Source organism: Oculina patagonica, chromosome 1 (genome assembly GCF_052425735.1).
Source record: "Oculina patagonica isolate OP01 chromosome 1, crgOcupat, whole genome shotgun sequence".
Lineage (NCBI taxonomy): Eukaryota > Metazoa > Cnidaria > Anthozoa > Scleractinia > Oculinidae > Oculina > Oculina patagonica.
Window position 1 is genome coordinate 14,698,231 of NC_135758.1, and position 25,682 is coordinate 14,723,912.

Sequence of the window (25,682 nt, forward strand, 5' to 3'; positions counted from 1 at the left end):
ATCGCCAAACCTTTTTGTGTTTTGCTGCAGCCGCAATGGCTGCAAGCAAAACACATTGAGAGCTGAAGTTTGTGCCGTAAGTGCCGTAAGGTGTAAGTGCCGTAACAGAGGAGAAATCTGAACTACCGATGTCAATCAAATCCATGAACAAACAAAATCGAAACCAATGAACCGTAGCGCTGATCGCATTCGAAGTTACGGGCCAAAGTATTCGAACGCAAACCACGTTGGACACGTTGGAAAACAGAAAACCGATTTAAAAGTATATCGCATTGGGAAAGAAAACAAACTGTGGCGCGACCACTCCAGTTTTATGAGAAAATTATTCTGCAGTTTTCATCATTTACGAAAAGAGCGAAGACTTGGAACCTCGCCGAAGGTCATAAATATTTTCTCCAAAGGACCGGTTAGTGCACAGTTTGTAAACTTTCGCTTTGAAAATAAACTTACCCTCACCTTGTCTACACTGTCTACAGCATACTAGTACTGTATTAACTCTGAACTTCATATTTTAAAATAAAATGTATGAACGTGTAACTTGTCACGCAAAGACAGCTGGAAAGGAATATACCATGCTGGTAGGCTGCACCGCTAATTGTAGCTGTATTCGAGCTATATAAAAGACAGCTAGAAACGAATTAATACTAGTAACATCACAATGGGAAAGAAACTTATTCAGTGGTTCACACCGTCGAAAACAAAGAAATATTAAAGGAAGTCCTCATTCACCAGATTCACTGCATCAGATGCAACATTCGTCAGTTCGTGTTTAAATGCGTGGCGACCAGTTTGTTTACTAGTTATTAAAAAATAATACGGTCTTCATTTAATAAACAGTTCATCCTTAAATTTCAGCTTTTCTACGACTGACAGGTAGGTACTATAGTATAAGCCCCGCTAAAATAGCTGGAAAGGGAAATTTTTTTGAAAAATGAATTTTTGACTGCCAGACGCGCTGGCGCCACATGTTTATTTCGTGAAGATTAATTAAACGCCGTGAAAAATAGAATTTGATGTCCAGCGAGCCACTGCATCTTCGGCTACGCAGTCCTCAGTGAATCCTCCAACTTCACAAATTTCTAAAACTTTAAGAAAACGAACTTTCGCAGAATCAAAAATTGGTCCTTATCGATCTTCCGATCTTGTTGTGAAGACACTGAAATTCGACGAGTGTTCATGCGTGAAGGGATGACTGACGAATGATAATAATTATTTGTAAACTTTCGCTTTCAAAATGAACTTTGCGTTACGTTCAACGCCGTCTTTCTGTTGTTGTACGCCGGTGCGCGTGCGATTATTTATAATTTCTGAATTTTGATCAGTAAAATTATCAGGATTGAATTAACACAAAGTGACTACAATTTAACCTGCACACAAGTGACAGACAATAAAAGACGTTGGATTTCAATCTCGACTCACTTGTCTTTCATCAACATGTTCCCTAAGACTTTGCTCTAGCAGCAAAACACATGGACCCATTGGGGCCCTATTTTTTCTATTGCTAGAAAGCAGATAATTTACTGTACTCTTAAGTAATTTTTCGTGCAATGAGTAATGACATTTGCCCTGCTTTAAGATTATTATTTTTGTCGTACCGCAGGCGAGTTAAATTTGTCTTGCACCTATAAACCACCGTAAACATTAGTACATTGGCCGCTTATTCACCAGCATGAAAACATTGTAAGCTCCAGTGAAAATTAAATAAATGGGGAGACGCTTTTAGGCCTGCCTAAATCTATATATTATTGTTGAAACGTGTTAAATCGGTTGCCAACTTTTGGTGATAAAAAAAAAAAAAAAAAAACGAGTCAGTGGCAACCAGTTTTACACATTGATATATGGAAGCGATGTCTGTAGAATGATGCACTTACTTGTAGGTTCAGCCGGTACCTATAGCTGTCTACCCAAATGTAACTGCCTGCCTACCTGTGTATTTTGCTACATTGTGTTTGCTTGTCTACATTTGGTTACATTCTTTACACGATCTGTATCTGTAGAAAAATTGTAAAAAAAATAAAATAATCTTTTCTTTCCTTTATTCTGAAAACCGAGACAGTCTATAATGTGTGGATTAATTTTCAGAATTGTTGCCAATGTTTTGTTTGTTTTCGGAGCAATGTAAAGTGGTTTTGAGCATGGTGTTTGCATTGGGTTCATCTCACTGTTTCAGCTATACCACAATGAAGGAACCTAAGCTTCACATACGTAAAGGCGAATTAAGATTAAAACTTGCATTGTTAATTGTGATACCGATGACCATTGACCATTTTATCTTAATCCCAGTCCCCATTCCAATTTTTTGTCTATGATTCCCAGCGACCCAAATCCTATTTTCACAGTGAAAATTTGCACAAATCCGCCTAATTCCCATTTTATCCCCTTCAGGCCCCCTCACTTGCTGACAAATCACTACTTCTACTAGCTGTTGGTGATTGGTTCAACAATTAATGGTCTGCGCTTTCACTGAAAACAAATATCGTTTTAGAACTTAATACTATTAAATGAAACTAGCTGTCCACAATACCTGCAGTTTCTTGTCACCCCCTGCCTGCCATCAGCTATGTAATATGTGCTCTTGTTGTTTAGAACTTGTGTTTCTGCTCTGGATCCCTACTGTGGATGGAGCAACAAGAAGTGCACCACATTTGACAGCAAGAAAGCAAGGTACAGATCACGAGTTTTACTGAGTCTATTTGGATAACTGTGTTCTTCATTGCTTTCTTGTGTTACATTTTGCCTTATCTTTCCTTTCAACAGTGATTGGGCTCAAGACATCGTTCATGGAAACGTTTCTAAAGTTTGTCCACAAGGTAAGCAAAAGTATATACAAGTGTTGTTGCTGCGTGGAGTCCTTCAATAATGGCCACAAGTAATTTGGAAACGAATCCTCTGGGTTTGTGATCTTTGTTACTGTTGGTGGCAGGTAAGTTTACGATTGCAATAAGGGCAAAGGAAAACCAGCTACAACCTCCAATAACTGCAGAAGGTGTCTGTGATAGAGGAATGGTAAAAGAAGGCTTCACTCTAAATAATAAATATATACTTGACAATTTGTAACCAAAAAATGCCCATATCGAATCAACAAATACACAACATTTTTGTTAACATTTTAACAGATCATTACCTACAGTGCAAAATAATGTTTGCTTGATCACCGGTGCTTATCTGTCTTTATCCTAACAGTGAATGCAAACAGCATCTTTTTTTTCTCTAAAATTAAGAACAAATTCAAGAGAATATAACTGCTGATCACCAGATAGCACTATTCACGATGGCCCTAGTTATGGAGCTTCCTTGTATTTTTACTCTCTTGTTTTCTTTAGAGCCTCCAACGTGTACCTTGACAGTTACCCGGGAGCAGGTGGGAGGTGTTAGCAGTTTGATGTGCCAAGGAGATGGAGTCCCGCTTCCAAAAGTGACCAGTTGGGCAAAGGATTCCAAACCTCTTCCTGTTGATTCAGACTTCCAGATCAAACCTGGAAAATCAAGTCACCAGGAGCAGTTGGACATCAATAATTTTGGAATGGCACACCTTGGGGTCTATGAGTGTTTTGTGTCTAACAAAGTGGGGTCATCCGCATGTGCCATGAATATCAGAGGTAAGGACCACAGGTGGCATCATCCCAGTCAAGTGTGTGCATGTATTGTGTGACGCACATCCCAGTCAAGTGTGTGCATGTATTCTGTGACATACATCCCAGTCAAGTGTGTGCATGTATTGTGTGACATACATCCCAGTCAAGTGTGTGCATGTATTGTGTGACATACATCCCAGTCTAGTCAAGTGTGTGCATGTATTGTGTGACATACATCCCAGTCTAGTCAAGTGTGTGCATGTATTGTGTGACGTAGCAGAAATAAGGCAACATTGGTAGCAAACTCAGTGTTTTCCTTTCAAGTTCTTTAAAGTCTGGTAACACATGGTATCAATGTTGGCTTGTGGAATTGCAATTAACGTTTCCAACACTGTTTTGACAGCCATCATTGGGTGACAATTGTTTTTCTGGAGTTAGTCCATTTTAGCATCCCTCCGTCAAGTGTTATTAACTTTGCACTAAATTATTTGATTTTCTGGGTGGGATTAATTGTTTTTCTGTTATTGTGGCTGTTTTCAGGTACATTACCTGTCATCACATATGCTCTGGTGAAAATCAATGGCACATGTTTGTTTGTGTGTAATGCTACTGGGCTGCCCAGTCCACATGTTACTATCTACAAAGTAATCGGCGACACTAAACACGTGATCATGTCATACCACACACCCATCAGTGACGACACAGGGCAGAGGTCATACTACTGTGTGGCACAAAATGACTTTGGAGTGTCATTTAGCAAACATGTCAACATAAATGGTATGTTACAAAATATAGTCACGGATTTTACAACCTCAGACTTACAACAACAACAACATCAACAACAACTTTTTTTATTCGCATCCATTAATTAAATTTACAATACATACAAGTCAAGACTACCCAGAAACAATGGCATTCGAACCACAAGCAGACCCCTTAAGACCTTACAACAGGAATTTGTTTCCGACATGTTAAGACCACCAGTTCACTTCAAACAAATGCTATTTATAAGATTCCCTGTGTCGACTTTCTGTGGAGTTATATTGGAGAAATTGGACGTTGCTTACAAACAAGGAATAAAAAACATATTAGAAACACAGAAGCCTTTAAAAAAGGTTCGAACATTGCCACCTACGCATGGCTGAACGGCCACTCTATCGACTTCAAGAATGCACATGTGAGCGACAAGGGAAATTTTCGCGTAAGAAAAATTCTGGAATCTGGCACACGGCAATTACAAATGACGCAGACAATAATTTGAAGCAATTACCAGACAATACGCAACGTCAGATTAGCAATTTTATTCCCACAAAAGTATTTTTATTATTTTTAGTATATAAATTTCTCATTTTCACACTTTTTGTAGTACGTATCTAAATGACAAAGTGAATATATGCAAGACATAAATGTGAACTGGGGATAAATGCTGAAATGAATGAAATGATCCTCGTAGTGTGTAAGCAACTTAAGCAATTGCACTTTTAGCCTGAAAAACCCCGTTACTGGTGCGTTGCTCTACCAAATGAGCTGTGTAGCCTCCATACGTTATCCTGGAGGTCATGGGTTCAAACACCGCGAGGATCATTTCGTTTATTTCATATATTTTATTGTTCGCGATTTTTACCCATCGCTTGATAAAAACTTGTATTTAAATTTTAACCAGAGAACGTTTTTTGCATGTAAAAATCTTATTAACCTAATACTGTTAGTAAAAACTGCCACAGAGTTATCTAAATACTTACAGTCTAAAACAAACTTGAGAGATGCGATTTAGGGCTTAGATATAAACACTGTCACAGGTCCTTCTTCAACATGTAGCATTGTTGAATTGAAGACTCGCAGCTAGAGAGTGACTACTGGCAGAACGGTGAATGATAATAACAGGATGTTTTGTCAGTGCAGACATTTGCAGGGGGAACTAAAATAAAAATCACATGTTTTGTTACAGACAAACAAGTCAAAGCTGAGTTGAGACTTACAAATGAAGAGTGGAGTTCAGAGCTCTCCGACAAGACGTCAGAAAAATATAAAGCCCTAGCAGATCGAGTGAAAAATGCAGTATGTATATTGGAACTTAGTTACTGTATACATTTGTAACTATCTTGAGAGAAGTGCGGGGGAGAGGGTGGGGGAGCATGTGCACGACACAGACATCTCCTATCAGCCTTTTTTATGCATTATATATTTGTGTCAGGTGATCGTGCTTGGCCTTAATGTGTTACACATTGTTGTCAAACGGTTTCTTTGCTTGGTAGCTTCAGTAACAAGTGAAATTAACTGCCTCTCACAGACCTATATTGGAAATGAGAGTTTGTGCTCTCACTCCCGCTCAGTCCTATTACGTTAGATGCGTGGGTTGCGTGCGGTTGTACAATTTTTACTGTGCATAATCATTTGCTTTTCTGAGTTTTGTTTGAATGTTAATCTCTTGTGTATTTTATATGTAATTGTTTTAGGTACAGGAAGTATATTCTAAAAATCCTACCTTCGTGAATTTTACAGACATTTTATTCAGGTATGGTTGAATAAGCTTTCTGTCAGCCGTTAATATTTTAGACAACATGTTGGACTTTTAAAGGCTAGGTCCCTGTCCGAGTGTGGAACCGGTTTTGTATTGAGCTAACATGAGTAAATAAACTGTTAGTCCCGTTTATCTTGCTAAGAATGGATAGAACATCTTTCAAAAGTGCTTTAGAAGGCTTAGTCGATCAAGGAAGAAAACAAGGGCTTTGATTTGACATTTTTATTCATCGCTTAAGAGTGACGAATTACATCTTTTTTTAGAAGTTTTGGACTCGTTTTTTTTGTTCTTTCACACTTCCAGAACTACTGCACTCACAAACGTCTTCATTTTGCTGGACGTCTCTAAGAATAGCCCAATTTCGATATATTAAAATTCAGCCCAAAACAATAAACCTCAGGGCGAGGCTCCGGGCACTAAACTATAGAGTTTGTGGGGTTTATTCCCCGGAGCCTCGTTGTGATGTCTATTGTTTTAGGCTGAATTTTAAAATATCGAAATTGGGCTATTGAAGTGACTGTTACGAACGCGCATTACTGTTTTCTCCCAAAACTCTAGACATGTCATGATTAGGCTAGGGCCACGTCCACAATCATGAAAGACAGTGACACTTAAGCCACTTTTTTTTCTAGTTAGCGTGATATTTTTTCTCTCTTGTGTTCACAGTAAAGGGAGTGTAGTATGTAAAATGACACTGAATTTTGCGGCTGAACCTTCAAGCAAGAATGATGACCTGTTGAAGGATTTACAAGAGAAAGTGTCGTCCGGTAAAGTGGGGGACCTCAGCGTGGATGTAGATTATATTCTTAATGTGGAGCCTGATGTTGGTAAGATATTTTCTTTTCTTGTGTATGAAAGGGAACATATGTGAAGAAATTGTCACTGCTTCTGTGTTGCATTGTTTTACTACAAAACCAGGAAGATGCATTGTTCACTGTCATTACTTCGTACGCTCTTCTTTTCAACTAAAAGCCCGCGCTCTTATAAGCGCCTTGAGAACGTCATCCAATGGAGTTTTCTGGAATCAGATGGAAACACTCGCCAAAACCATCTTGCTTGCCTTGTTTAGCACATGAATACTTGTTTCAATCAGGCCATTTGCATGCCGTGTCTGATGCAAAACCTTATGGTAATATAAGAGCACGTCATGACTGGATTAGTGCCTCCTTGTATAAGTTAGCAGTAGGTCAAAATGTTTTGATGAGTGCATCCTGGATACGTTCTCCTGGGTAAAGATCTGCAATCCAATTTGCATGTTCGTGGTATCATTGTCTGCCTCATACTTGTTCTTTTTTTTTTTGGCATTTTTGCTTTCTTTCCACTACCACGCAGCTTCCATGCATCTCTTGCGTTCTTTTGAGTCCTTAGCAAAAGAGCACACGTTAACATGCCGTTGCTTCGTTCAGGTGAATCCAGGACTGTTCTAAAAACCTCATCACCTAGTTCACCTACCTAAACTTTAAGCTAGCTGCCAAGCTCTTCCATCTTCCACTGCCGATCACAAACACAACATGCGGTAGTAAAACAATTCTAAACAGGTCTCTGGCGGATGCTAGCGCATTACATCCGTGTAACCACACACTGATTGTCTTGTGCGCATACATTGATTTCAGAAGTAAGAACTACCCCACAGCCTACCCCATCGGTTTTTAGTACTGTTCTGGTGAGCCTGACCAATGGTAGTGCCCAAACGTCTCAAAAGACAGGTAATTCCCTGCCTCTTAAGTAACGCACGAGTAGTGGAAGTTGCGTGTCATGTTTGATAATTTTTTTTTCTTAGCAGTCCATTCTGCGCCTTTTTATAATTTTGAGCTGTCATAAAAAGCACTTGTTGAGTATTTTCGCCGCCATGTTGTAAATTCAAAATTGGTGACGCATACTTATGCAGTAAATTTTCCAAATGTTCTCTTTCTAACAGCGATTCCACTATGGAAATGAATTTTCTGCAAAGTGTTTCTTGAAAACGATCTCTGTATTCTTGCGTTTATTCGTGCAAGTAAAGCAATTTGGTCAAACAGTTTGTTCCTACAAGTAAAGCATTTTTGGTCAAACAATTTTTTTTTCATACCCGTTTCGCCGCACTTTTCGGGAGCTAAGTTTATCCTGAAATTGAAGAGAATCAGTAACAGTACTTTTTGTTTTAGCAGTACCAAAAGCGGTCGTTTTTGATACAGGTAACATTATTTAATAGAATTTAGGCCATCAGTGGCCAGTTTCTCGTTGTGAAGTGAGCAATGCAGGGATCATCTAATTTGGCAAACTCGCAAGTGAAGTCGGGCTTGTTTTACACGCAAAATTTTACAGCGACGGTTATCCTTGAAGCCTGGTAACAGAAGCACCATATCGACACGCGAGGCTATCTGTCCAAGGTTGATTTTATTCGTGTGTGTTCATTAAAACATCAAATACTAGGGTACTAGTACTAGGCGAGTTTACTCAACCGTTTACATTTAGCATCACCACCCAGATGCATAGTGACTGAAGGTTGTACGAAATAAAGGAAACTTATATATCATATGTTTATTTTCCTGTTCCTGTGTTTGATGTATTAATATTGAAGTAAATCATTTCCCTTTCAGAACCTACTCCAGCACAAGATGTACAAGGTACGTTTTAACTTCAGTGTAATGATTGATAATCACGTCTTAAACCCGAGTACATGTAAATTTCTGGCAGTTTGACCATTATATCCGTTAGTAGAAACAAACTGTGACCTATTGCAAATCCGTGCACATGACTGGTTGTTCCACTGTCGACCGCTAACAATTACTTTCGTTTTTCAAACGACTTTGATAGTTGTTTCGGTAGATCATGGCAATCAAGGATCTGAATACGACATGAGCGCTCAGCAAAAGAAACCTAATCATGAAAAGCAGTTGGAAGAACTGTGATTCTGATCTCGGGACTTGGTATAAGGTCTAACAATTGGTTTTCTTTACCTTGTACAAACATCAGGTATTCAGAAAAAACAAAACTTACATGCTGGGAATCCAATTTGTCGGATATTTGGTGGGTTTATCATTTAAATTGCTCAGTGGGGCCTGCACCCCATAATTCCTGGGGCAAATTTTTCCACAGAAAGGCCTCGTTATAAATGAAACGTCACTGAAGGTAGTTGGCTACTCATTATGCTCTGTCTGACGGGGAGTGTATACCGTTAGTCGAGTTACGGATCTTATCGTTTTGTCCCTCTTCTAATTGCCCGCGTGCTTGGACATTTGTCCAAAAAAGGGGGAGAGAAAACAAGAATCCATTGACCTTCGTTTTCGTTGCTTTGCGATCTCTTTTTTATAAAAATCTCAGACTGCAAAGATTGCAATACAGACTTCGGTCAATCAGTCTCAGAGGCGGATCCAGGGGAGGGGTTGAGGGGGTTGCAACCCCCCCTTTGAGCAGCATTTTTTTTATTTGTTTGACTCTTCATAAAAATAATAGAACAAAATTGTTTCATACGTGGTTGTTTGACTTCCACCAATTGACTGGTTGTCAAGTTAAGAAAAGTTTGCGTATATTTCGCGACAATTTAATATGAGCAACAATCGGTTCCCGAGCAATTCTTTAACAAAGTGCCTCTATCAGCTTCTATCGCGGCACCATCTTGAAAACTGAGTGGTGGGAAAATCGTTTCTTTAGTTTCCGAAGATGGCAAACTAAGTGGCAGTTAGCAAAAAAGGAACTTCCAAACAATCTTCTGCTAGCACTTGATGCCTATGATGAGAATGCTTCTCCAAACATCCATCGTCTTCTCATCACATGCACCCTACCAGTCAGTAGTGCGGAAGCCAAGTGGTCATTTTTGCTCATGAAACTGTCTAAAGAGCGCTTCTCATATCTCGCTGTTATTGCTATGCATTACTCTCAGAGACTCGAGGTAGACGAGATATGCGAGGGCTTTGTACATTGTTCGATTAACGAGGCATGTTATAAAACGACTAATAACTATCGTTGTAACTGCTGTCCCTTTTAATCATGCGTTATTCATTTTGGTTTTCTGGTTGAAAAGTAAGTTGACCTCCAGATTTTACGTCATGCCTTCACAAATGCTTTTCAAGTCTCAGGAATGCTGGAAATGGTGTTTTAGAGGGTAAAATCGGAAAAATTTTCCCGGGGGACATGCGCCCGGACCCCCCTAGAAGATCACACCTGTGGCGCTCGCTATCCACGCAAGTTACGTCGAAAAAAGTGTCGTCGTTGAAAAGTGTACAACCCCCCTTTCAGGAATTCCTGGATCCGCCCCTGAGTCTTGCCTCAACCTGCCGTGCGACAAAATCTGTATTAATATCGTCATATATAGAAAAAGAGACGCGGTATGAGTGGAAAGGTATAAAATTACAACGGTTTTTTGGTTTGAAATAATACAATAGACCATACATCTATATTAGGTTTGTTTGATCGACAGAAGTCGTTTGCCAACTTCACAGTCGGTTTGACGGCCGCGTAACATAAAAAGCGAAAGTAGCTTACGGTTAAAAAGAGCTATATGTTACATCTTGTAGTGACTTGTAAAGACAAATTACCAAGCTTTTACTCATTGTGAATATTTTGTTGATAGATTCAATGGATGACAGCCTGTTTGCCGTGGCTGTTGTGACGGCCGTGTTGTTAAGTCTAATTCTCGGGTTTGCACTAGGAGTGAAATTTCACGGTCAGGTTATAAACCGCTGTAGGCCGTCATCACAAGATCCAGAATCTTGTGACGGGCCAAACAACAGAACTATTGAGGGTGTAAAGTATACCAAATCACCACCCAAGGATGAGAACTTCACGAGAAACAAGAACGAAACGCAGAGCAAGAGAAATCTGCTAAAAAAGAAAGGAGCAAACATTGAAGAAACGGAAGAGAGTGATAGTGATTCCTCCACTGCTGGGAAGATTGGACAGGAGCAAGGTGGAAAACCTAGCAGCACATCGAGCTCACCTACAAAGTCAATATCGCCATCAGTTTCTATCGGCAGATTTGCAAAAAAGAAACCGTCCCTGGAAAATGGGAAAATATCGAACGTGTGTTAGATGGAAAAGAAAGGCATCGCAAACAGACAAGGGGCTCGCAGGCCCGCTTACCGTGTGCTTGGCCTTTCGGTCTTTGAAAAGCGAATTACAAACCAAACGATCAACGCAATCCATAAATGAAGTTGCAATATCTTGGAGCATTGATGGGTAGTACGCTGTTTTTGTGCTAGAAGTACCTTACAGGTGCTAGAACAAAGTAAAGCCTTACGACGTATTCGTTGTAGTTTATTACAGTTTTATAACATTGCAGATTGACAGCGAGAATCTGCATAAAGTGAAGATTCCTTCAACAGCTACTCAGTCACAAACGATTTAAAGTCCTTATTTCAACTGTATGTACAACAAGAAGGAAAAGCTACATAGCATTAAGTCACGAAGAAACAAAAGGCAGTTGAAGACTTAATCGAACATAAGCTCTGTCTTATTAATTCTCTTTCCCGCGTAAAGAATAAAGCGGCTCCTCGCTTCAGTAATGTAGGTAGGATAAATATTTTTTATTATGTTAATTTAATGTAGATAGATTTTATATTGTCATAATGAAGTGTTCAGGAATTGACCATGTATTGCTGAATGATGTCACTCCTTGTGTACCACTAATATTCCAGTCGAGCATCAGTTTTATAATTACGCAAAACTTGAGTCAACTCTGAGGCTATGGTATTGAAGTTTCTAGCACAGCCGTTCTTTAGGTAGTCACGCTGCGTCTCTCTCTGGTGTGACGACCCAAATAACGACCAATAACGACTACCAAAGTTTTATTTAAACTAGACATTTTCTGTTGTTGTACAAACGTTCAATAGCCAACAAGATGTGATTATACGGCGGAGATTCATTACGAATTTTGAAAAACAAAAAAAGCCACGAAAGGGCCAAAATGATGTTGCATGGTGAATGCAGTGGTACGTAATGGAATAAACGTCACTTCTAGTCTTTTATCCTGAGCTGCGAGACGTACGAGCAGTTACACGTATAGTCTGTACATATGTTCTTTATATTGACTAGGGTCTATCACATACGTGTATTTCTAATTCACCGTAAACTATTTATACAGACATGGGACTTTTGTAATCGTTATAATATTAGGTAATTATCCGACAAGAACACAAAAAAACGTGCGTAAACGATAAACAACAGGGAGCATTTGGAAATTCAAATTAACTACACGGACTCTCCCAGCTTCCACTAACAAATAACGTGACATCTATTTATCACTCCTTTAGTGTGAAATTGTAAATGAAGAGTATTTTTGGCACTGCTTTTTACTGTAAAGATAAGACTCAAATTAAGATGAATATATTTATTTTGATATCTTGAAACTGAGAAATAAGAAAAGGTGTGCATTGTGGGAAATAGCCGGTATCTTTACTCGTGTAATTGGCTTAAGGATAGATATTTACAAACATTCTAGTGAAAATGCCGGTAGCTAGCATAAAAATACTCAAGAGTTTTTGTCAAGAGCGTTCCGAATAAAGCCAAGTTAGCGTGGATTGCAATAAAACGAAGCGAACACTTAGAATCTCGCACATGTTTTAGATAGTGATGGACTTTGCAATGTAGTTCCAAAGCGTGGAATTTTAACAACGAGTTAAGTTCAGGCCCATCCTCGGAGACCCAGTGGCAGGTAGTGGGGGTGAGGGAAGTTTCGTGTTTCCCTCACCCCCCACTAACTGTCCCTGGGTCTCTGAGGATGGTTTAGGCCCAGACATCGACTTCACAAATTTTAGAGATTTCTTGGTAGGTTGAATATTCGAAAAAATGAGAAGGATTTATATCAAAGGGGGCATTCCATGCAAATTCTGTTACCGTATTTTCTCGATTAAACGCCAGGCCCCGAATAAACGCCGGGTCTCCAAGCTGTATTTGAAAACAAACCCCTTAAGCAATTATTAAAGGTTAAATATGCTTAAAAAATTATGTCTAATTATATAGCTGTCAAAAATAATGAATAAAAATCATTTCTTAGAAGCATAGGGCTTGAACAAACTCCTGGAATCAAATAAACGCCGGCTCTATCGGGCCAAGTTTGAAATGAACGCCGGGGGCCTTTAATCGAGAAAATACGGTATGTTAATGTTCTGTTCTCGTAATCTTTCCAGGCATGCATTAAGTCGGAAACGAGCTCCGTTGCCAAGAGCTCACAGTGTTTGTTATAGTCTCGCCTCAGTTCTGCGCTGCCCTGCCGTGAGGCTGCCGTGAGGCTGCGTCTTCAACTGCTGTTACAATGATCCTTTGATGTTTTTTTTGTTTTGTTTTTTTAGACTTTCACAAATTATAGATGATTTGTAAAATTCAAATTATTTAATATAAAGTAAATTGCAAAATGGTACCTAGTTAATGCGAACGAGAAATCGATTTGATGTCATTTGACTTGTAATTAGTTGTATGAAATAATGATTACATGTAAATAATTATTCACAATTAAAATTGTGAAAGGTTGAACGATAGTGAATTGCTGATTAAAAGGGATGTTATCTGCACAAGATAGTGTCGTTTTTTGTGATACTCCTTATTTTCAAGCCCTACTGAAGGCACGTCGGCCATTCATTGAACATGGCTTCAAGAAAATTTGAGGGGGAGGGGGCTGTTCTGAAGGTTGTCCTCGGAGGATCAGTGAATGCCCCAACAGCACCTGGGAGCCCAGGGTCAGGTGGTGAATTGCTCGCTGCAGGGGCTGGAGTGTGTATGTGGGTGGGGAGCACATATGTCCAATACTGTCGACTTAAAAAGAGTCGAAAAATACGTTTTACGACCCAAGTGGACAAGTTGTGTCCACTCGACAGAGTCGTTGAGTGGAAAAATACATGTCATTAGTTCACTCAAGGGGCCGCTGCGGAAAGTTGTTTAGTCGTACGGTTGGACAAAAATTATTATCAACTCGGCAAGTTAACCTGTCGACCGGAAAAAAGCATCCATTAGTCATGAGCCGGCACAAAAAGTGCTCTACATGTAACATACACGTGTGACATACCTCGTTCCTTAAGCCATGAGCCGAAACAAGTGCGCTGCTTAGCAATTATCCTGCGAAACGCCGGATATGGATGACTGTAACAATGACTTTATGACCATGTATGGGCATCGTGACAATTTGTTGAATAACAAACATGTACATACCTCGTTCTGTAAGCTAAGAGCCGAAAATGCGCACTACACATGTATACAGCTAATTCTAGAAAGGTTGTCGCAAAAAAGCACAAAAGTGCACGCGACAAGACCGAAAGTAGAGAGCTACTGCACGTGCTGAATACTAATAAGATGGCGAAACGACAAACGCTAATTTCGCACATTTTTTCTCTTCAGGCATGTGGAAACAAGGTACTTTTTGCCACGCTGAGTTTAAGAAAAACTTTCAAAACTCAAAGACATGCGACAGTAAAAGTAATGCTACAGAAAAAGGCTTCGTGAGAAGAAAAACAAAATTTTCACGTGCAGAAATACAAACTAGTACATTTCCTCTAGGCCAATATGCAAAATTTAAGTGAATACCCAGACCACTGTTCGGTCTTGTCGCGTGCACTTTTGTGTTCTTTTTCCGACAACCTTTCTCTCTTTCTTTTTAAGCCATGAGCCGAAACAAGCGCGTTGCACATGTATATACCTTGTTCATTTTAAGCCATGAGCCGAAACAAGCGCGTTGCACATGCGTATACCTTGTTCTTTAAGCCATGAGCCGAAACAAGCGCGTTGTTATGTTAGCCGTATCCACAGTCATTAGTAAATCGCCCAGTAATGCGTTACTGCGTTCCGATTGAGCGATTGTGGTGCTAAGAAATCGGGTAACGTTTTGTGAGGGAATAGCAGTTGATTATTACTTTTAATGAGCAAAGATGCAGTTAGTTTTTTACAGCGCGGTTATAAGTTCTATGAACTTCTTGTTAAGGATTAATTTGCAGAGTACCTTATTTTGTATTTCCTTTGCATTCTTCAAACTAAAGTGGAACAGGAGTCACTGTTAGTGTTGCTACACGAGAGACGTTTTATGTTAAGATTATTATAGCTATTATTATAGTTTAAAAGCTGCCACTATGTGATTTACACGACACACGACAGAGCAACTTCTAAACCGCCTATATAGTCAACTCTATCTTAGACGGACACCTTCGGGTCCGTCCTCAACTGTCCGTCTTGGAGAGGTGTCCTCCTTGTAGAGAGTTAAAGTAACGTGACACTGTTAATTCTGAGATACCGTATTTTTACTAATTTTCGCGATTTCAAAATAATCGCGAAATTTAATACGCGCGGAAAAAACATTTCGCTAAATTTACACGATAATTAATACCAAATTGTTAAGTAAAAGTAAATAAAAATTTTAAATGCTTAGAAATTCAACTTTCTGCCCTTGAAAGTATCTCTCCGTCTTGTTTTAGAGTAGCACCGTTCCTCTGATTACTACGGTTCTTCAGCTTGCTTGGCCAAAACCTCTTTAGTACAGTCACCAAAGTTTCCATTTGCAAGTTCCTTGTAGTTACATTAAACCAGACCTTTGTATTTTCCCAGTAGTTCCTTAGTCTTTAACGACTGATAAATAAAACACTGACAAAATCGCGAAATTTAATACACTTTTTCTCAATTTTTTCTTGCAATCGCGAAAATTAATACTCGCGAATTTCGGCTCCCGAATTTTCTCGAAATTAAGTACACGCGAAAATTAGTAAGAATAAGGTAATAAAGCTGAATGGCCATGTACAGTGAATACACGTCTGTTTTAAGGTGACCCGCGGGTATTTATGAGGCTGACAGTTCCCTTTTTTAAGCGCGTTTTAAAACGGGAAATCGTGAAGCGATTGCTAAGATTTTTAAGAATCTAAAAGAATAATGCTTAAATTATATAAAACAAGAAGCTTGAGAAGCTTGAGAAGCTTAAAATCGGGCGCTTAATAATTAGCTATCTGTTTTGACTTGAAAGGCAGGGTACAGTACAGTAAAAATCACTGGAAAAACAGTCACTTAAACCTATTCAGGCCGGGGGAGGGGGCTTTTGAGGCCCGCGCTGACTTTGGACGCTTATAACTTTTTCAAGATTCAACCAAACGCTGCCAAACTTTGCGCGTTTATCTAAAATTTATCTCGCAATAAGTTGGTAGGATTAGTTATTGTGCCAGTAACTTGAAATCACCATGGCATCGTCATTTTGACAGGCTTGTTTTCTCAAATTTGAATTTTTCGTGTTTCTATTTAATAATGAAAATCTGGAATGTTTTCAAGATTGCATTATTACTTAATGACATAATGGTCTCAATTTATAAAAATATATTTCGCACAATACAAATAAACGATTGAACTAGACGTCTAGAAAATATAAATTTGTAACACTTAGCAAAGTGCAGCCTTTTCGCAATACTTAATAAAGGCGGGGTTTTTACCTGAAGACCAATTTTTCCAACGCTTTAGGTGGTACACAGTATACAACTCCTAATCAGGTAACTACTATTGTCAAGAAAATGATCACAACTTATTGACCAATGATTAGGTATTTGTTTCATACCATTACTGTAATAGCAACTGGTGAAGAATAGTAGTAAGGGCTGGAAAACACTGAAAACCATTTCAGCCACGTTTCAAGGAATCCAAAAAAGCTTTACTTATCCCATATATATTTGTTTTGCAGTATTTTGTTAATTTTTGGACGATTTGGAGGGATGTCTGGGAGAAGATAGTTTTTCTCAAAGGATTAGTAAAATTTAGACAAATAAGAAATATTAGAGATTTAATGTGATTTTAAAATTTGAATTTGAAGTTAAAAATTGGTGGACGGACACCAAACAGTCTCCTGACAACCCGGAGTGCTCTTGCGAGGGGGTCAACTGTTTGGAGGTGTTTCCATTCTTTTCTTCAATCCCTTCTTTAAATCTCTTAAAGTTCCATTCAAATTCAGGCAGAACCCCACCTTAAGTTTTGTTCTTGTGAGAAAACAACAGAAGTCAAAGGTTGCGTGATATAACCAAGCATGGATTTTAATTCTCCCTCCCTTTCCATCTCCTTAGCCTTTCACCCCCACCTGTCCCTCCCTTTCTACTCTCATTCAATTTAATGTTTGTTTACATTTCGTAACCAATTCAGTATCGTACTAATCTGTGCCAAGCAATCAGATAATAACAGAAATTTGCCTTAATTTTGATCTCCCATACCAAGATCTTAGAGTATAAACCGCTAATAAAACAAAACACACTTGATAATAATTCTCTGAGGTTATACACCTTGCAGTATTAACGTACTAACGAACTTGATAACAAACCCCATGTCGTACTAAGGATTTTTACTGATCAACATAGAAAATAAGTTCACAATGGTTTGTTCCCAAAACGTTTTTTACTGTACAGAGGGTCTGTATATTAACTATGTAACTTGTATACCGTATTGAAAAATTCAGAACGAACCGACTTCTGCCCGCTACCCATCCTCGGAGACCCAGGGGCAGTTTATATCGACTTTATACGTCCAAGTTATATCGACATCAGTTAATCGGTGTGTGTACGATACCTACGAAGATCCAGCGTATTTCGCGTAAGTTTCTTGCAGATATGCCGAACGATTTCCCCTACATCTGTGACTGCAACTTTTCTCCTCCAACTGTAGCTTCAACGAACAGAAAACATGGCGACTAACTGGGCTTCGTGTATCTATCCGTGTAAGAACACACGAAACGACTCCTGGTCTTGCCCGTATAGACTTTCTCCCGCCCCCACAAACTGCCCCTGGGTCTCCGAGGATGCCCGCTACCATGATATCATGTTGAAAAATTAGCTCGTTCGAAACCGTAGCAAAATCGTTAGAGACAGACAAGATACAGCCGTTTACTGGCAGTCTTTGAAAATCCTGAATTTCGTCAAAATGAGCCAAAATAAAGTTTTAAAATTTTCTTTATCAATATGGTTTTTATCTTTTTACTCAATTCTATCTTGAACTGCTTTTATGCAGTACTGTCCACAAAGATTTCAATTTCCTCAAAGTTTCGGGACAAATGGATACAAAATATTTCGTGCAGAATGTAATTTGATTAAGCGAATGTTTTTCCCTTGTATAAATACTTCAAGCAGTGAATGAAAAACCGTTTTGTTTTCATCGATGAGAACCACTTTCAAATAGTTAATGCATAAAAATAACAATCAGATCAGAATACAATAATTATTAATGTAAGGTCTCGCTATTATGTCTCGGCAGAGATACTTCTTTTTTGCAAGTTCAAATGTATGCAAATTTCGTGTGAAATGTAATTCGATCATTGTCTTGTTTACAACTCTTTCTTAAGAAAGTTGTATTTTCGTGAATAAAACCCATTGGCCTGTTTTGTTTTCCTGATCATGTTTGTCTGTGATTTTTACAAAACATGTGGTCTTTTTTTCGGAACTTTAAGTTGTACAAAAATTCCTATTTTGAACACAGATGTCACTTCCGGAATTTCTCATCTAAAATTCAATTGGTATTTAATTATAATTATTCGAAGTTTTCATTTTCAAGTCATCTTTTCATTCGATAGCTTTACTGATCTCGTAAAAAATTCCATTCAAGTTCACACCAATACTGTACATTGCCAATGTTTTGCTGACGTCTTGAGAAGTGTCTTACTAACGTCACTAGTCAAATCTAAAATATATCCAAACCAAGTTGTGCAAACATTCTACTCTTTGTGACAGGCGACTTTGACGCCCAACTGTGCGGAAATGAAAATCGACATACTTCTTGCTAAATATATAAAAAATAGTTTTAAAGTGGAGTCCGCCTCAAAAAAATGTACCGCCAGATCACACTGCTATTTGTAGAAACCAGCAAAGCGTCTAGTTTCAAAGTTTCCCACAAAAACATTGCGTGACATGAATGACGTTACCCCTTTTATTTACAAAAATAGCTTCAACTTGTCAAAGCAACTACAGTTTCACAATGGTGATTATTAGTACTTTACCCCTTAAGCTTTTTTCTCTGTCCTCCCGCCGAAGCAAAGAAGAGAACCAGATTGCAGATTAGCCCAAAAGTCGACCCAGTGTTCCTACAACGATTTACTGTCAAAACTGAAATGAAACCGATTGGCCCAGGCTATCCCCGTCTTTTTAGCCGACAGGAGACTATCGTCTAGGACGACCAAAGGGTAAACTATAAATCGGCCACGCCCGATTAATAATAAATTTTATGGCGATCAAATGCGATTTGTTTAAGTTATGAGCGATTTTCGGAAGCCTTCGTTTTTAATAAAATGCGATTATTATTAAAATGCCACGGTGAATTTTTCTGTAATTACCCCAAAACGCTGCCAAACAGTTGAAGTTTACTCACAACAACTTACAGGAAAATCCACTCCGTAGATTTCCTGAACAAGTGACATCTTTATTTTGCCTTTAAAAACTGTTGTGTTATGCGTCTGTCTTGACCGTCGCATAATTTTGATACTTATAATAACCCAGTACCAGCCAGTTTTGAGGCTGATGTCACCTTAATCTTTTGTGTAAAAGTTAAAAAGATCGTTTATATACATCAAATGTTAGCAGTCAATAAACATGGATGGTTTTCAGCCGAATTTTTGAAAATATCAAACAAATGACGTTATTTCAAATTGTGTTAAGCTAGAACAGGATATTGCAAAGGTTTGTGCCGAGTTTCAACGTATCTCGTTCATACGGTTTGAAGAATTTCGGTCGCAAACTAAGGTACATTTGCTTTCCAAGTTCTAATCGCTTTGTAAACCTCGCATTTCGAATGAAATTATTTTGTCGTTGTTCGAAGAGAGGTGTTAATTCCAAATTCCGCACGATCTTCTGCCATCAGGGAATACATGGGCAGGAACGGCAATTGTCATTTTAGTAGTAACTTTTTGAGGCTCATGCGGAATTTGAAAGTAACACCTCTCTTCGAAAACAACAGCATAATTTCATTCGAAATGCGGGGTTTACAAAGCGACTAGAACTTGGAAAGCAAATGTACCTGACTTTCCGACCGAAATTCTTCAAACCGTATGAAAGGAACACGCTGAAACTCGGAACCTTTGCAATATCCTGTTCTAGCTGCAGCTTTAAAAAAATGCAAAACAAATCGACAAATTTTCGCAATTTGAAATAACGTCATTTGTTTGATATTTTCAAAAATTCTGCTGAAAACCATCCATCGTTATTGACTGCTAACAATTTTGCCTACACTACACAACAAACAAGCACACAGCTATAGGACAAATAAGTTTATTTAGGAGGGCGGCCTGACAAGAACCAACCCAAATCCCATACATTTCCCTACACTATTTTACAATGTTTACATACAAGTAGAACACATTCAAAACTCTAGTTACAGGACACATCTATAGTAAAATTTCCTTATCCATATTAAACTTAATTAAACGACTGGCATTACAAATAGTAGCTACGACATCAACTGGACAGGGCGATAGGACGCCAGTTAGGCGAAATTTACAAAGAAAACCCACGCCTTGACCTATATCTCCCAGTAAGCTCTCAGGCTTAGTGCCAGTTAGGCTGCCAGAGGTGGATGGTGGTGGATGGTTTAGGTGCGATTCTAGCCTGGAGCTTTTCTTGTGTTACGGACTTAAGGTATTGCTTGGGCAAATCGTCAGAAGCAGGATTGCTAATCAGCAAGGTACGAATCCAGTCACCCTGTCGTCCTATTTCATTAAAAAATGGACCGAAGTTTCCTATGTTAAGAATCCACTGCGTTGTAAGAAAGCCGAAGAGGACATTGACAATTGGATAACTCCTTCTGGCCCAAACCTGAACAGCCAATAACGTGAACTCGGGTCTGCCCACTGGAACATTCGTACGCCAAAAATCGGCAAACGTCTCAAGGTGTTGGATTGAAAATGCGACTGTCAGACCGGACGGGCATAAAGAAATCTTTCTTGAAAGACTGTTTGTGCTTGGAATACGCAGAGAAGGACGAGATGTCCCGCTAAGAGCGAATGCGTCTATCGATTGCGCGGCAAGATCAAAGGTCACAGGAGCGGGAACAGGGCCTAAACACGTCTTTCGAGCGCACCCACAGTTTTGACAAAAAACGAAAAGTGTGGTCGTTGGGATACTGACAGACCCAAAAGCCAACAGCTGGCGTGAAAAGCCGGGAGATGTATGAGTAGTAAGGACCGTTACCGTAGGGTGCACTTAATATTCAAAATGGCGGTCGATCACAACGAATATAAAATAATAGTAAAAAGGGGGTGGGGAATGTAAAACAAAACGCCTAACGACATGAAGAAAAGTAGGGAGATGTGAAAGGGTACAAAAAAATCTGGACACGAACAGGAATAGCAGGTTTTAAGACATGTAACGTGATAGAGCTCCAATAGGTTTGAACAGGTAAAAGACACTGAACCGTATGATTTGTGATGTCGTGGCCAGAAACCATCAACACTCCACAAGTTACTATAATGGCTGTTGCCTGTGACGTCATATGATGTCATGTTACGTCATTAGAGCCGCCATCTTGGATTTCACCAACCTCGTTCCCAGGGCCTCTCTTCCTTTCTTCCGAGGAAAATAGCGGAAATTGGCACAAAATCAAACCAGAACGCTTATAGAAAGTAAAATCAACACACATTGAACAATTGTTGCTTTAAAGAACTCGAAAAATAAAAAAAAATATCCCAAAAAAAAGAAAGGATGGATGAAAAAGCTGAGAGCAACCAAGTAAATTTTTCACGGCGTTTATTTAACAGACAGGATATTTGTTTGTTTACACATTACATTATTAGCTAAAAACACATTATTACAAGGCCGTAAAAGTAGAATCAATTAGCTTTTAACTCAAGGCAACTATCTTGTTGTAACAATGCCTGTTTTTCTCAGACGAGACTGGTTCACTGCTTGCCTCATCTTGATCTTTCGTGAGCCATCTCTATCAATGTAGCCAATGGAATTCTTATGACATTTTGCAGCCACTGTTATTGTGAGCTACACTCAACTTACTCATGAGTTTCCTTGAGCTACTCTCAACTTGCTCATGCGTTACTCTGAGCTACTTCCAACTTGCTCATGAGCTGATTCTCATAAGTGACTCCGAATAACTCCTAGTTAACTTACTCATGAGTGGCTCTGAGTTACTCGATCTGAGTTGCTCATTTTGAGTTACTCATTTTGAGCTGCTCATTTTGAGCTGCTCATTTTGATTTGATTTCTATTGGCTCAAAAACTCTGTTCAATCAAAACTTCCGTTTATCCACAGCTGCTTCCGCGGCTTCCTTAAAATCCATGTCATCGTCGTCGAGTAGTGACAATATGCGAGCCAGCGAGCCATGCGAGCCATGCGAGCCAGAAATCCCAAATCCCAATAAAAGGCTAACCGCAAGCTACCCAAACTAACCTGGAAGTAGAGGCTAACCAGAGTGCTATTTGGGCTAACCGGAGTGCTATTTAGGCTAACCAATGTGTTATTTCGGCTAACCTGAATGGCTCGCATGACTTGCATGACTCGCGAACCATGCGAGCCAGAAATCCCTAACCCAATATAAAGGCTAACCGCAAGCTACCTAAGCTAACTGTAGGCTAACCGGAGTGCTATTTAGGCTAACCCGAGTGCTATTTAGGCTAACCGGTGTGTTATTTAGGCTAACCGAAATGGCTCGCATGACTCGCTGGCTCGCACTTTGGCAAGACCCTCGTCGTCCATATAGCGACGTAGAGTTGCCATGACCTCTTTGTGTATATGGTCAGATTTGAGATGACGAATCCACTTTACATAATGCAAATACAAGCCTCGTAACTTTTTTCTATATGAAGGCAATAGGAAATTGGAGGCATTGGCCTCGGCCACGTTTTTAGACGACCCCTCTTCCTGGTATCGTTCTACTTGTTCATCATAATTTGAACTCAGATCATCTATAACTTCTAGACCCAGCTTTTTCCAAGGTCTTTTGTCATTTTCTTCGTCACTATCGACGCTGGATTCATCATCATCATCATCATCCTCTTCCACATCTTCATCATCCTCTTCTTGTTCGTCTTCGTTGTGATCATATTTTCTTCCTCTGTCTCCACATCATCAAAAACGTCTGGCGAATCCTGTCATAGGTATGTTTGAAACACGGTTATATTTATTTCTATCTTGGTCCAGGGGTCACATCTGGGGTATACAAAAACAACAGTATCCTTAACAGAGACTTATTAGAGCCAAAGAAGAAACTCACAAGAGGTTAGGTTTCTGCCCAAAGTCAAACAACAATATTTTAAAATAAAACCCAACATAAAACTAGCAGTAGTAGCAGTAGCAGTAGCAGTAGCAGTAGCAGTAGCAGTAGCAGTAGCAGTAGCAGTAGCAGTAGCAGTAGCAGTAGCAGTAGCAGTAGCAGAGGCAGTGGCAGTGGCAGTGGCAGTGGCAGTGACAGTAGCAGTGGCACTTGCAGTGGCAGTGGCAGTGGCAGTGGCAGTGGCAGAAGCAGTGGCAGTGACAATGGCATTGGCATTGGTGGTGGCAGTGGCAGTGGTAGTGGTAGTGGCAGGGGCAGAGGCAGGGGCAGGTGCAGGGGCAGAGGCAGTGGCAGTGGCAGTGGCAGTGGCAGTGGCAATGGCAATGGCGGTGGTGGTGGCAGTGGCAGTGGCAGTGGCAGTGGTAGTAGCAGTGGCAGTGGCAGTGGCAGTGGCAGTGGCAGTGGCAGTGGCAGTGGCAGTGGCAGTGGCAGTGGCAGTGTCAGGGGCAGACGCAGTGGCAGTGGCAGTGGCAGTGACAGTGACAGTGACAGTGGCAGTGGCAGTGGTAGTAGCAGTGGCAGTGGCAGTGGCAGTGGCAGTGGCAGTGGCAGTGGCAGTGGCAGTGGCAGTGGCAGTGGCAGTGGCAGTGGCAGTGGCAGTGGCAGTGGCAGGGGCAGAGGCAGGGGCAGGTGCAGGGGCAGAGGCAGGGGCAGGGGCAGTGGCAGTGGCAGTGGCAATGGCAATGGCGGTGGTGGTGGCAGTGGCAGTGGCAGTGGCAGTGGTAGTAGCAGTGGCAGTGGCAGTGGCAGTGGCAGTGGCAGTGGCAGTGGCAGTGGCAGTGGCAGTGGCAGTGGCAGTGTCAGGGGCAGAAGCAGTGGCAGTGGCAGTGACAGTGACAGTGACAGTGGCAGTGGCAGTGGTAGTAGCAGTGGCAGTGGCAGTGGCAGTGGCAGTGGCAGTGGCAGTGGCAGTGGCAGTGGCAGTGGCAGTGGCAGTGGCAGCATTAGTAGAAGTAATCGAAGAAGTAGAAGAAGTAGTAGTAGTATAATAAATACCCGCGAGTAAGAACTCATTGTTTTTCAGGTTAGCCTAAACAGGTTCTTGCATAAAGGGTTATTAACACCAATTTAGGCTAATTAGGTTCTTAATTTCTGAAGAAAACATTTCAATGTTGTTATAAAGATTTTAGTGGTATTCAGCCTTTTTCTTGTATACCACATAGTGTTAATGTAAAAATGAAGCACTAAAAAGTAAACATTTTAAATCAATTGTATAAATTAAGAACCTGTTTCCAAATTTTAGGCGAAATAGGTTCTTATAATAATAGTATGTTATTTGCAAATTTTAGCCTAACAGGTTTCTTAAATGTTTGGTTTTTACTCGCGGGTTTTTACTTTAGTAGTAGTAGTAGTAGTAGTAGTAGTAGTAGTAGTAGTAGTAGTAGTAGTAGTAGTAGTAGTAGTAGTAGTAGTAGTAGTAGTAGTAGTAGTAGTAGTAGTAGTAGTAGTAGTAGTAGTAGTAGTAGTAGTAGTAGTGGCAGTGGCAGTGGTAGTGGTAGTGGTAGTGGTAGTGGTAGTGGTAGTGCTACTAGTAGCAGCAGTAGTAGTAGAAGTAGTAGTAGTAGTAGTAGTAGTAGTAGTAGTAGTGGTGATGGTGGTGGCAGTGGCAGTGGCAGTGGCAGTGGTAGTGTCAGGGGCAAAAGCAGTGGCATAGGCAGTGGCAGTGGCAGTGGCGGTGGCAGAAGCAGTGACAGTGGCAGTGGCAGTGGCAGTGGCAGTGGCAGTGGCAGTGGCAGTGGCAGTGGCAGTGGTAGTGGCAGTGGCAGTGGTAGTGGTAGTGGTAGTGGTAGTGGTAGTGGTAGTGGCAATGGTAGTGGTAGTGGCAGTGGCAGTGGCAGTGGCAGTGGTAGTGTCAGGGGCAAAAGCAGTGGCATAGGCAGTGGCAGTGGCAGTGGCGGTGGCAGAAGCAGTGACAGTGGCAGTGGCAGTGGCAGTGGCAGTGGCAGTGGCAGTGGCAGTGGCAGTGGCAGTGGCAGTGGCAGAGGCAGTGGCAGTGGCAGAAGCAGTGGCAGTGGCAGTGGCAGTGGTAGTGGCAGTGGTAGTGGCAGTGGCAGTGGTAGTGGCAGTGGCAGTGGCAGTGGCAGTGGCAGTGGCAGTGGCAGTGGCAGTGGCAGTGGCAGTGGCAGTGGCAGTGGTAGTGGTAGTGGTAGTGGTAGTGGCAGTGGCAGTGGTAGTGGTAGTGGCAGTGGTAGTGGCAGTGGCAGTGGCAGTGGCAGTGGCAGTGGCAGTGGCAGTGGCAGTGGCAGTGGCAGTGGCAGTGGCAGTGGTAGTGGTAGTGGTAGTGGTAGTGGCAGTGGCAGTGGTAGTGGTAGTGGCAGTGGCAGTGGTAGTGGCAGTGGCAGTGGCAGTGGCAGTGGCAGTGGCAGTGGCAGTGGCAGTGGCAGTGGCAGTGGCAGTGGTAGTG

General features: G+C 40.6%; 2 protein-coding genes across 3 annotated transcripts in view; one reads left to right on the top strand and one right to left on the bottom strand.

The window, feature by feature from the left end:
• The window catches only part of LOC144636707 (uncharacterized), a 33,833-nt gene extending 20,247 nt beyond the window's left edge, over positions 1-13,586 (top strand). Inside the window, exons 11-20 of the mRNA XM_078495902.1 lie at positions 2,587-2,664; positions 2,758-2,810; positions 3,324-3,599; positions 4,116-4,352; positions 5,524-5,633; positions 6,032-6,090; positions 6,763-6,923; positions 7,710-7,802; positions 8,676-8,702; positions 10,649-13,586. Coding sequence (XP_078352028.1) covers positions 2,587-2,664; positions 2,758-2,810; positions 3,324-3,599; positions 4,116-4,352; positions 5,524-5,633; positions 6,032-6,090; positions 6,763-6,923; positions 7,710-7,802; positions 8,676-8,702; positions 10,649-11,106 — 1,552 coding nt within the window. The 3' untranslated portion in view covers positions 11,107-13,586. The remainder of the gene's footprint in view (positions 1-2,586; positions 2,665-2,757; positions 2,811-3,323; positions 3,600-4,115; positions 4,353-5,523; positions 5,634-6,031; positions 6,091-6,762; positions 6,924-7,709; positions 7,803-8,675; positions 8,703-10,648) is intronic.
• LOC144658286 (segmentation protein paired-like) overlaps positions 1-25,682 on the bottom strand; it is a 76,384-nt gene that overhangs the window by 37,995 nt on the left and 12,707 nt on the right. The gene's annotated exons all lie outside the window — the stretch shown is intronic.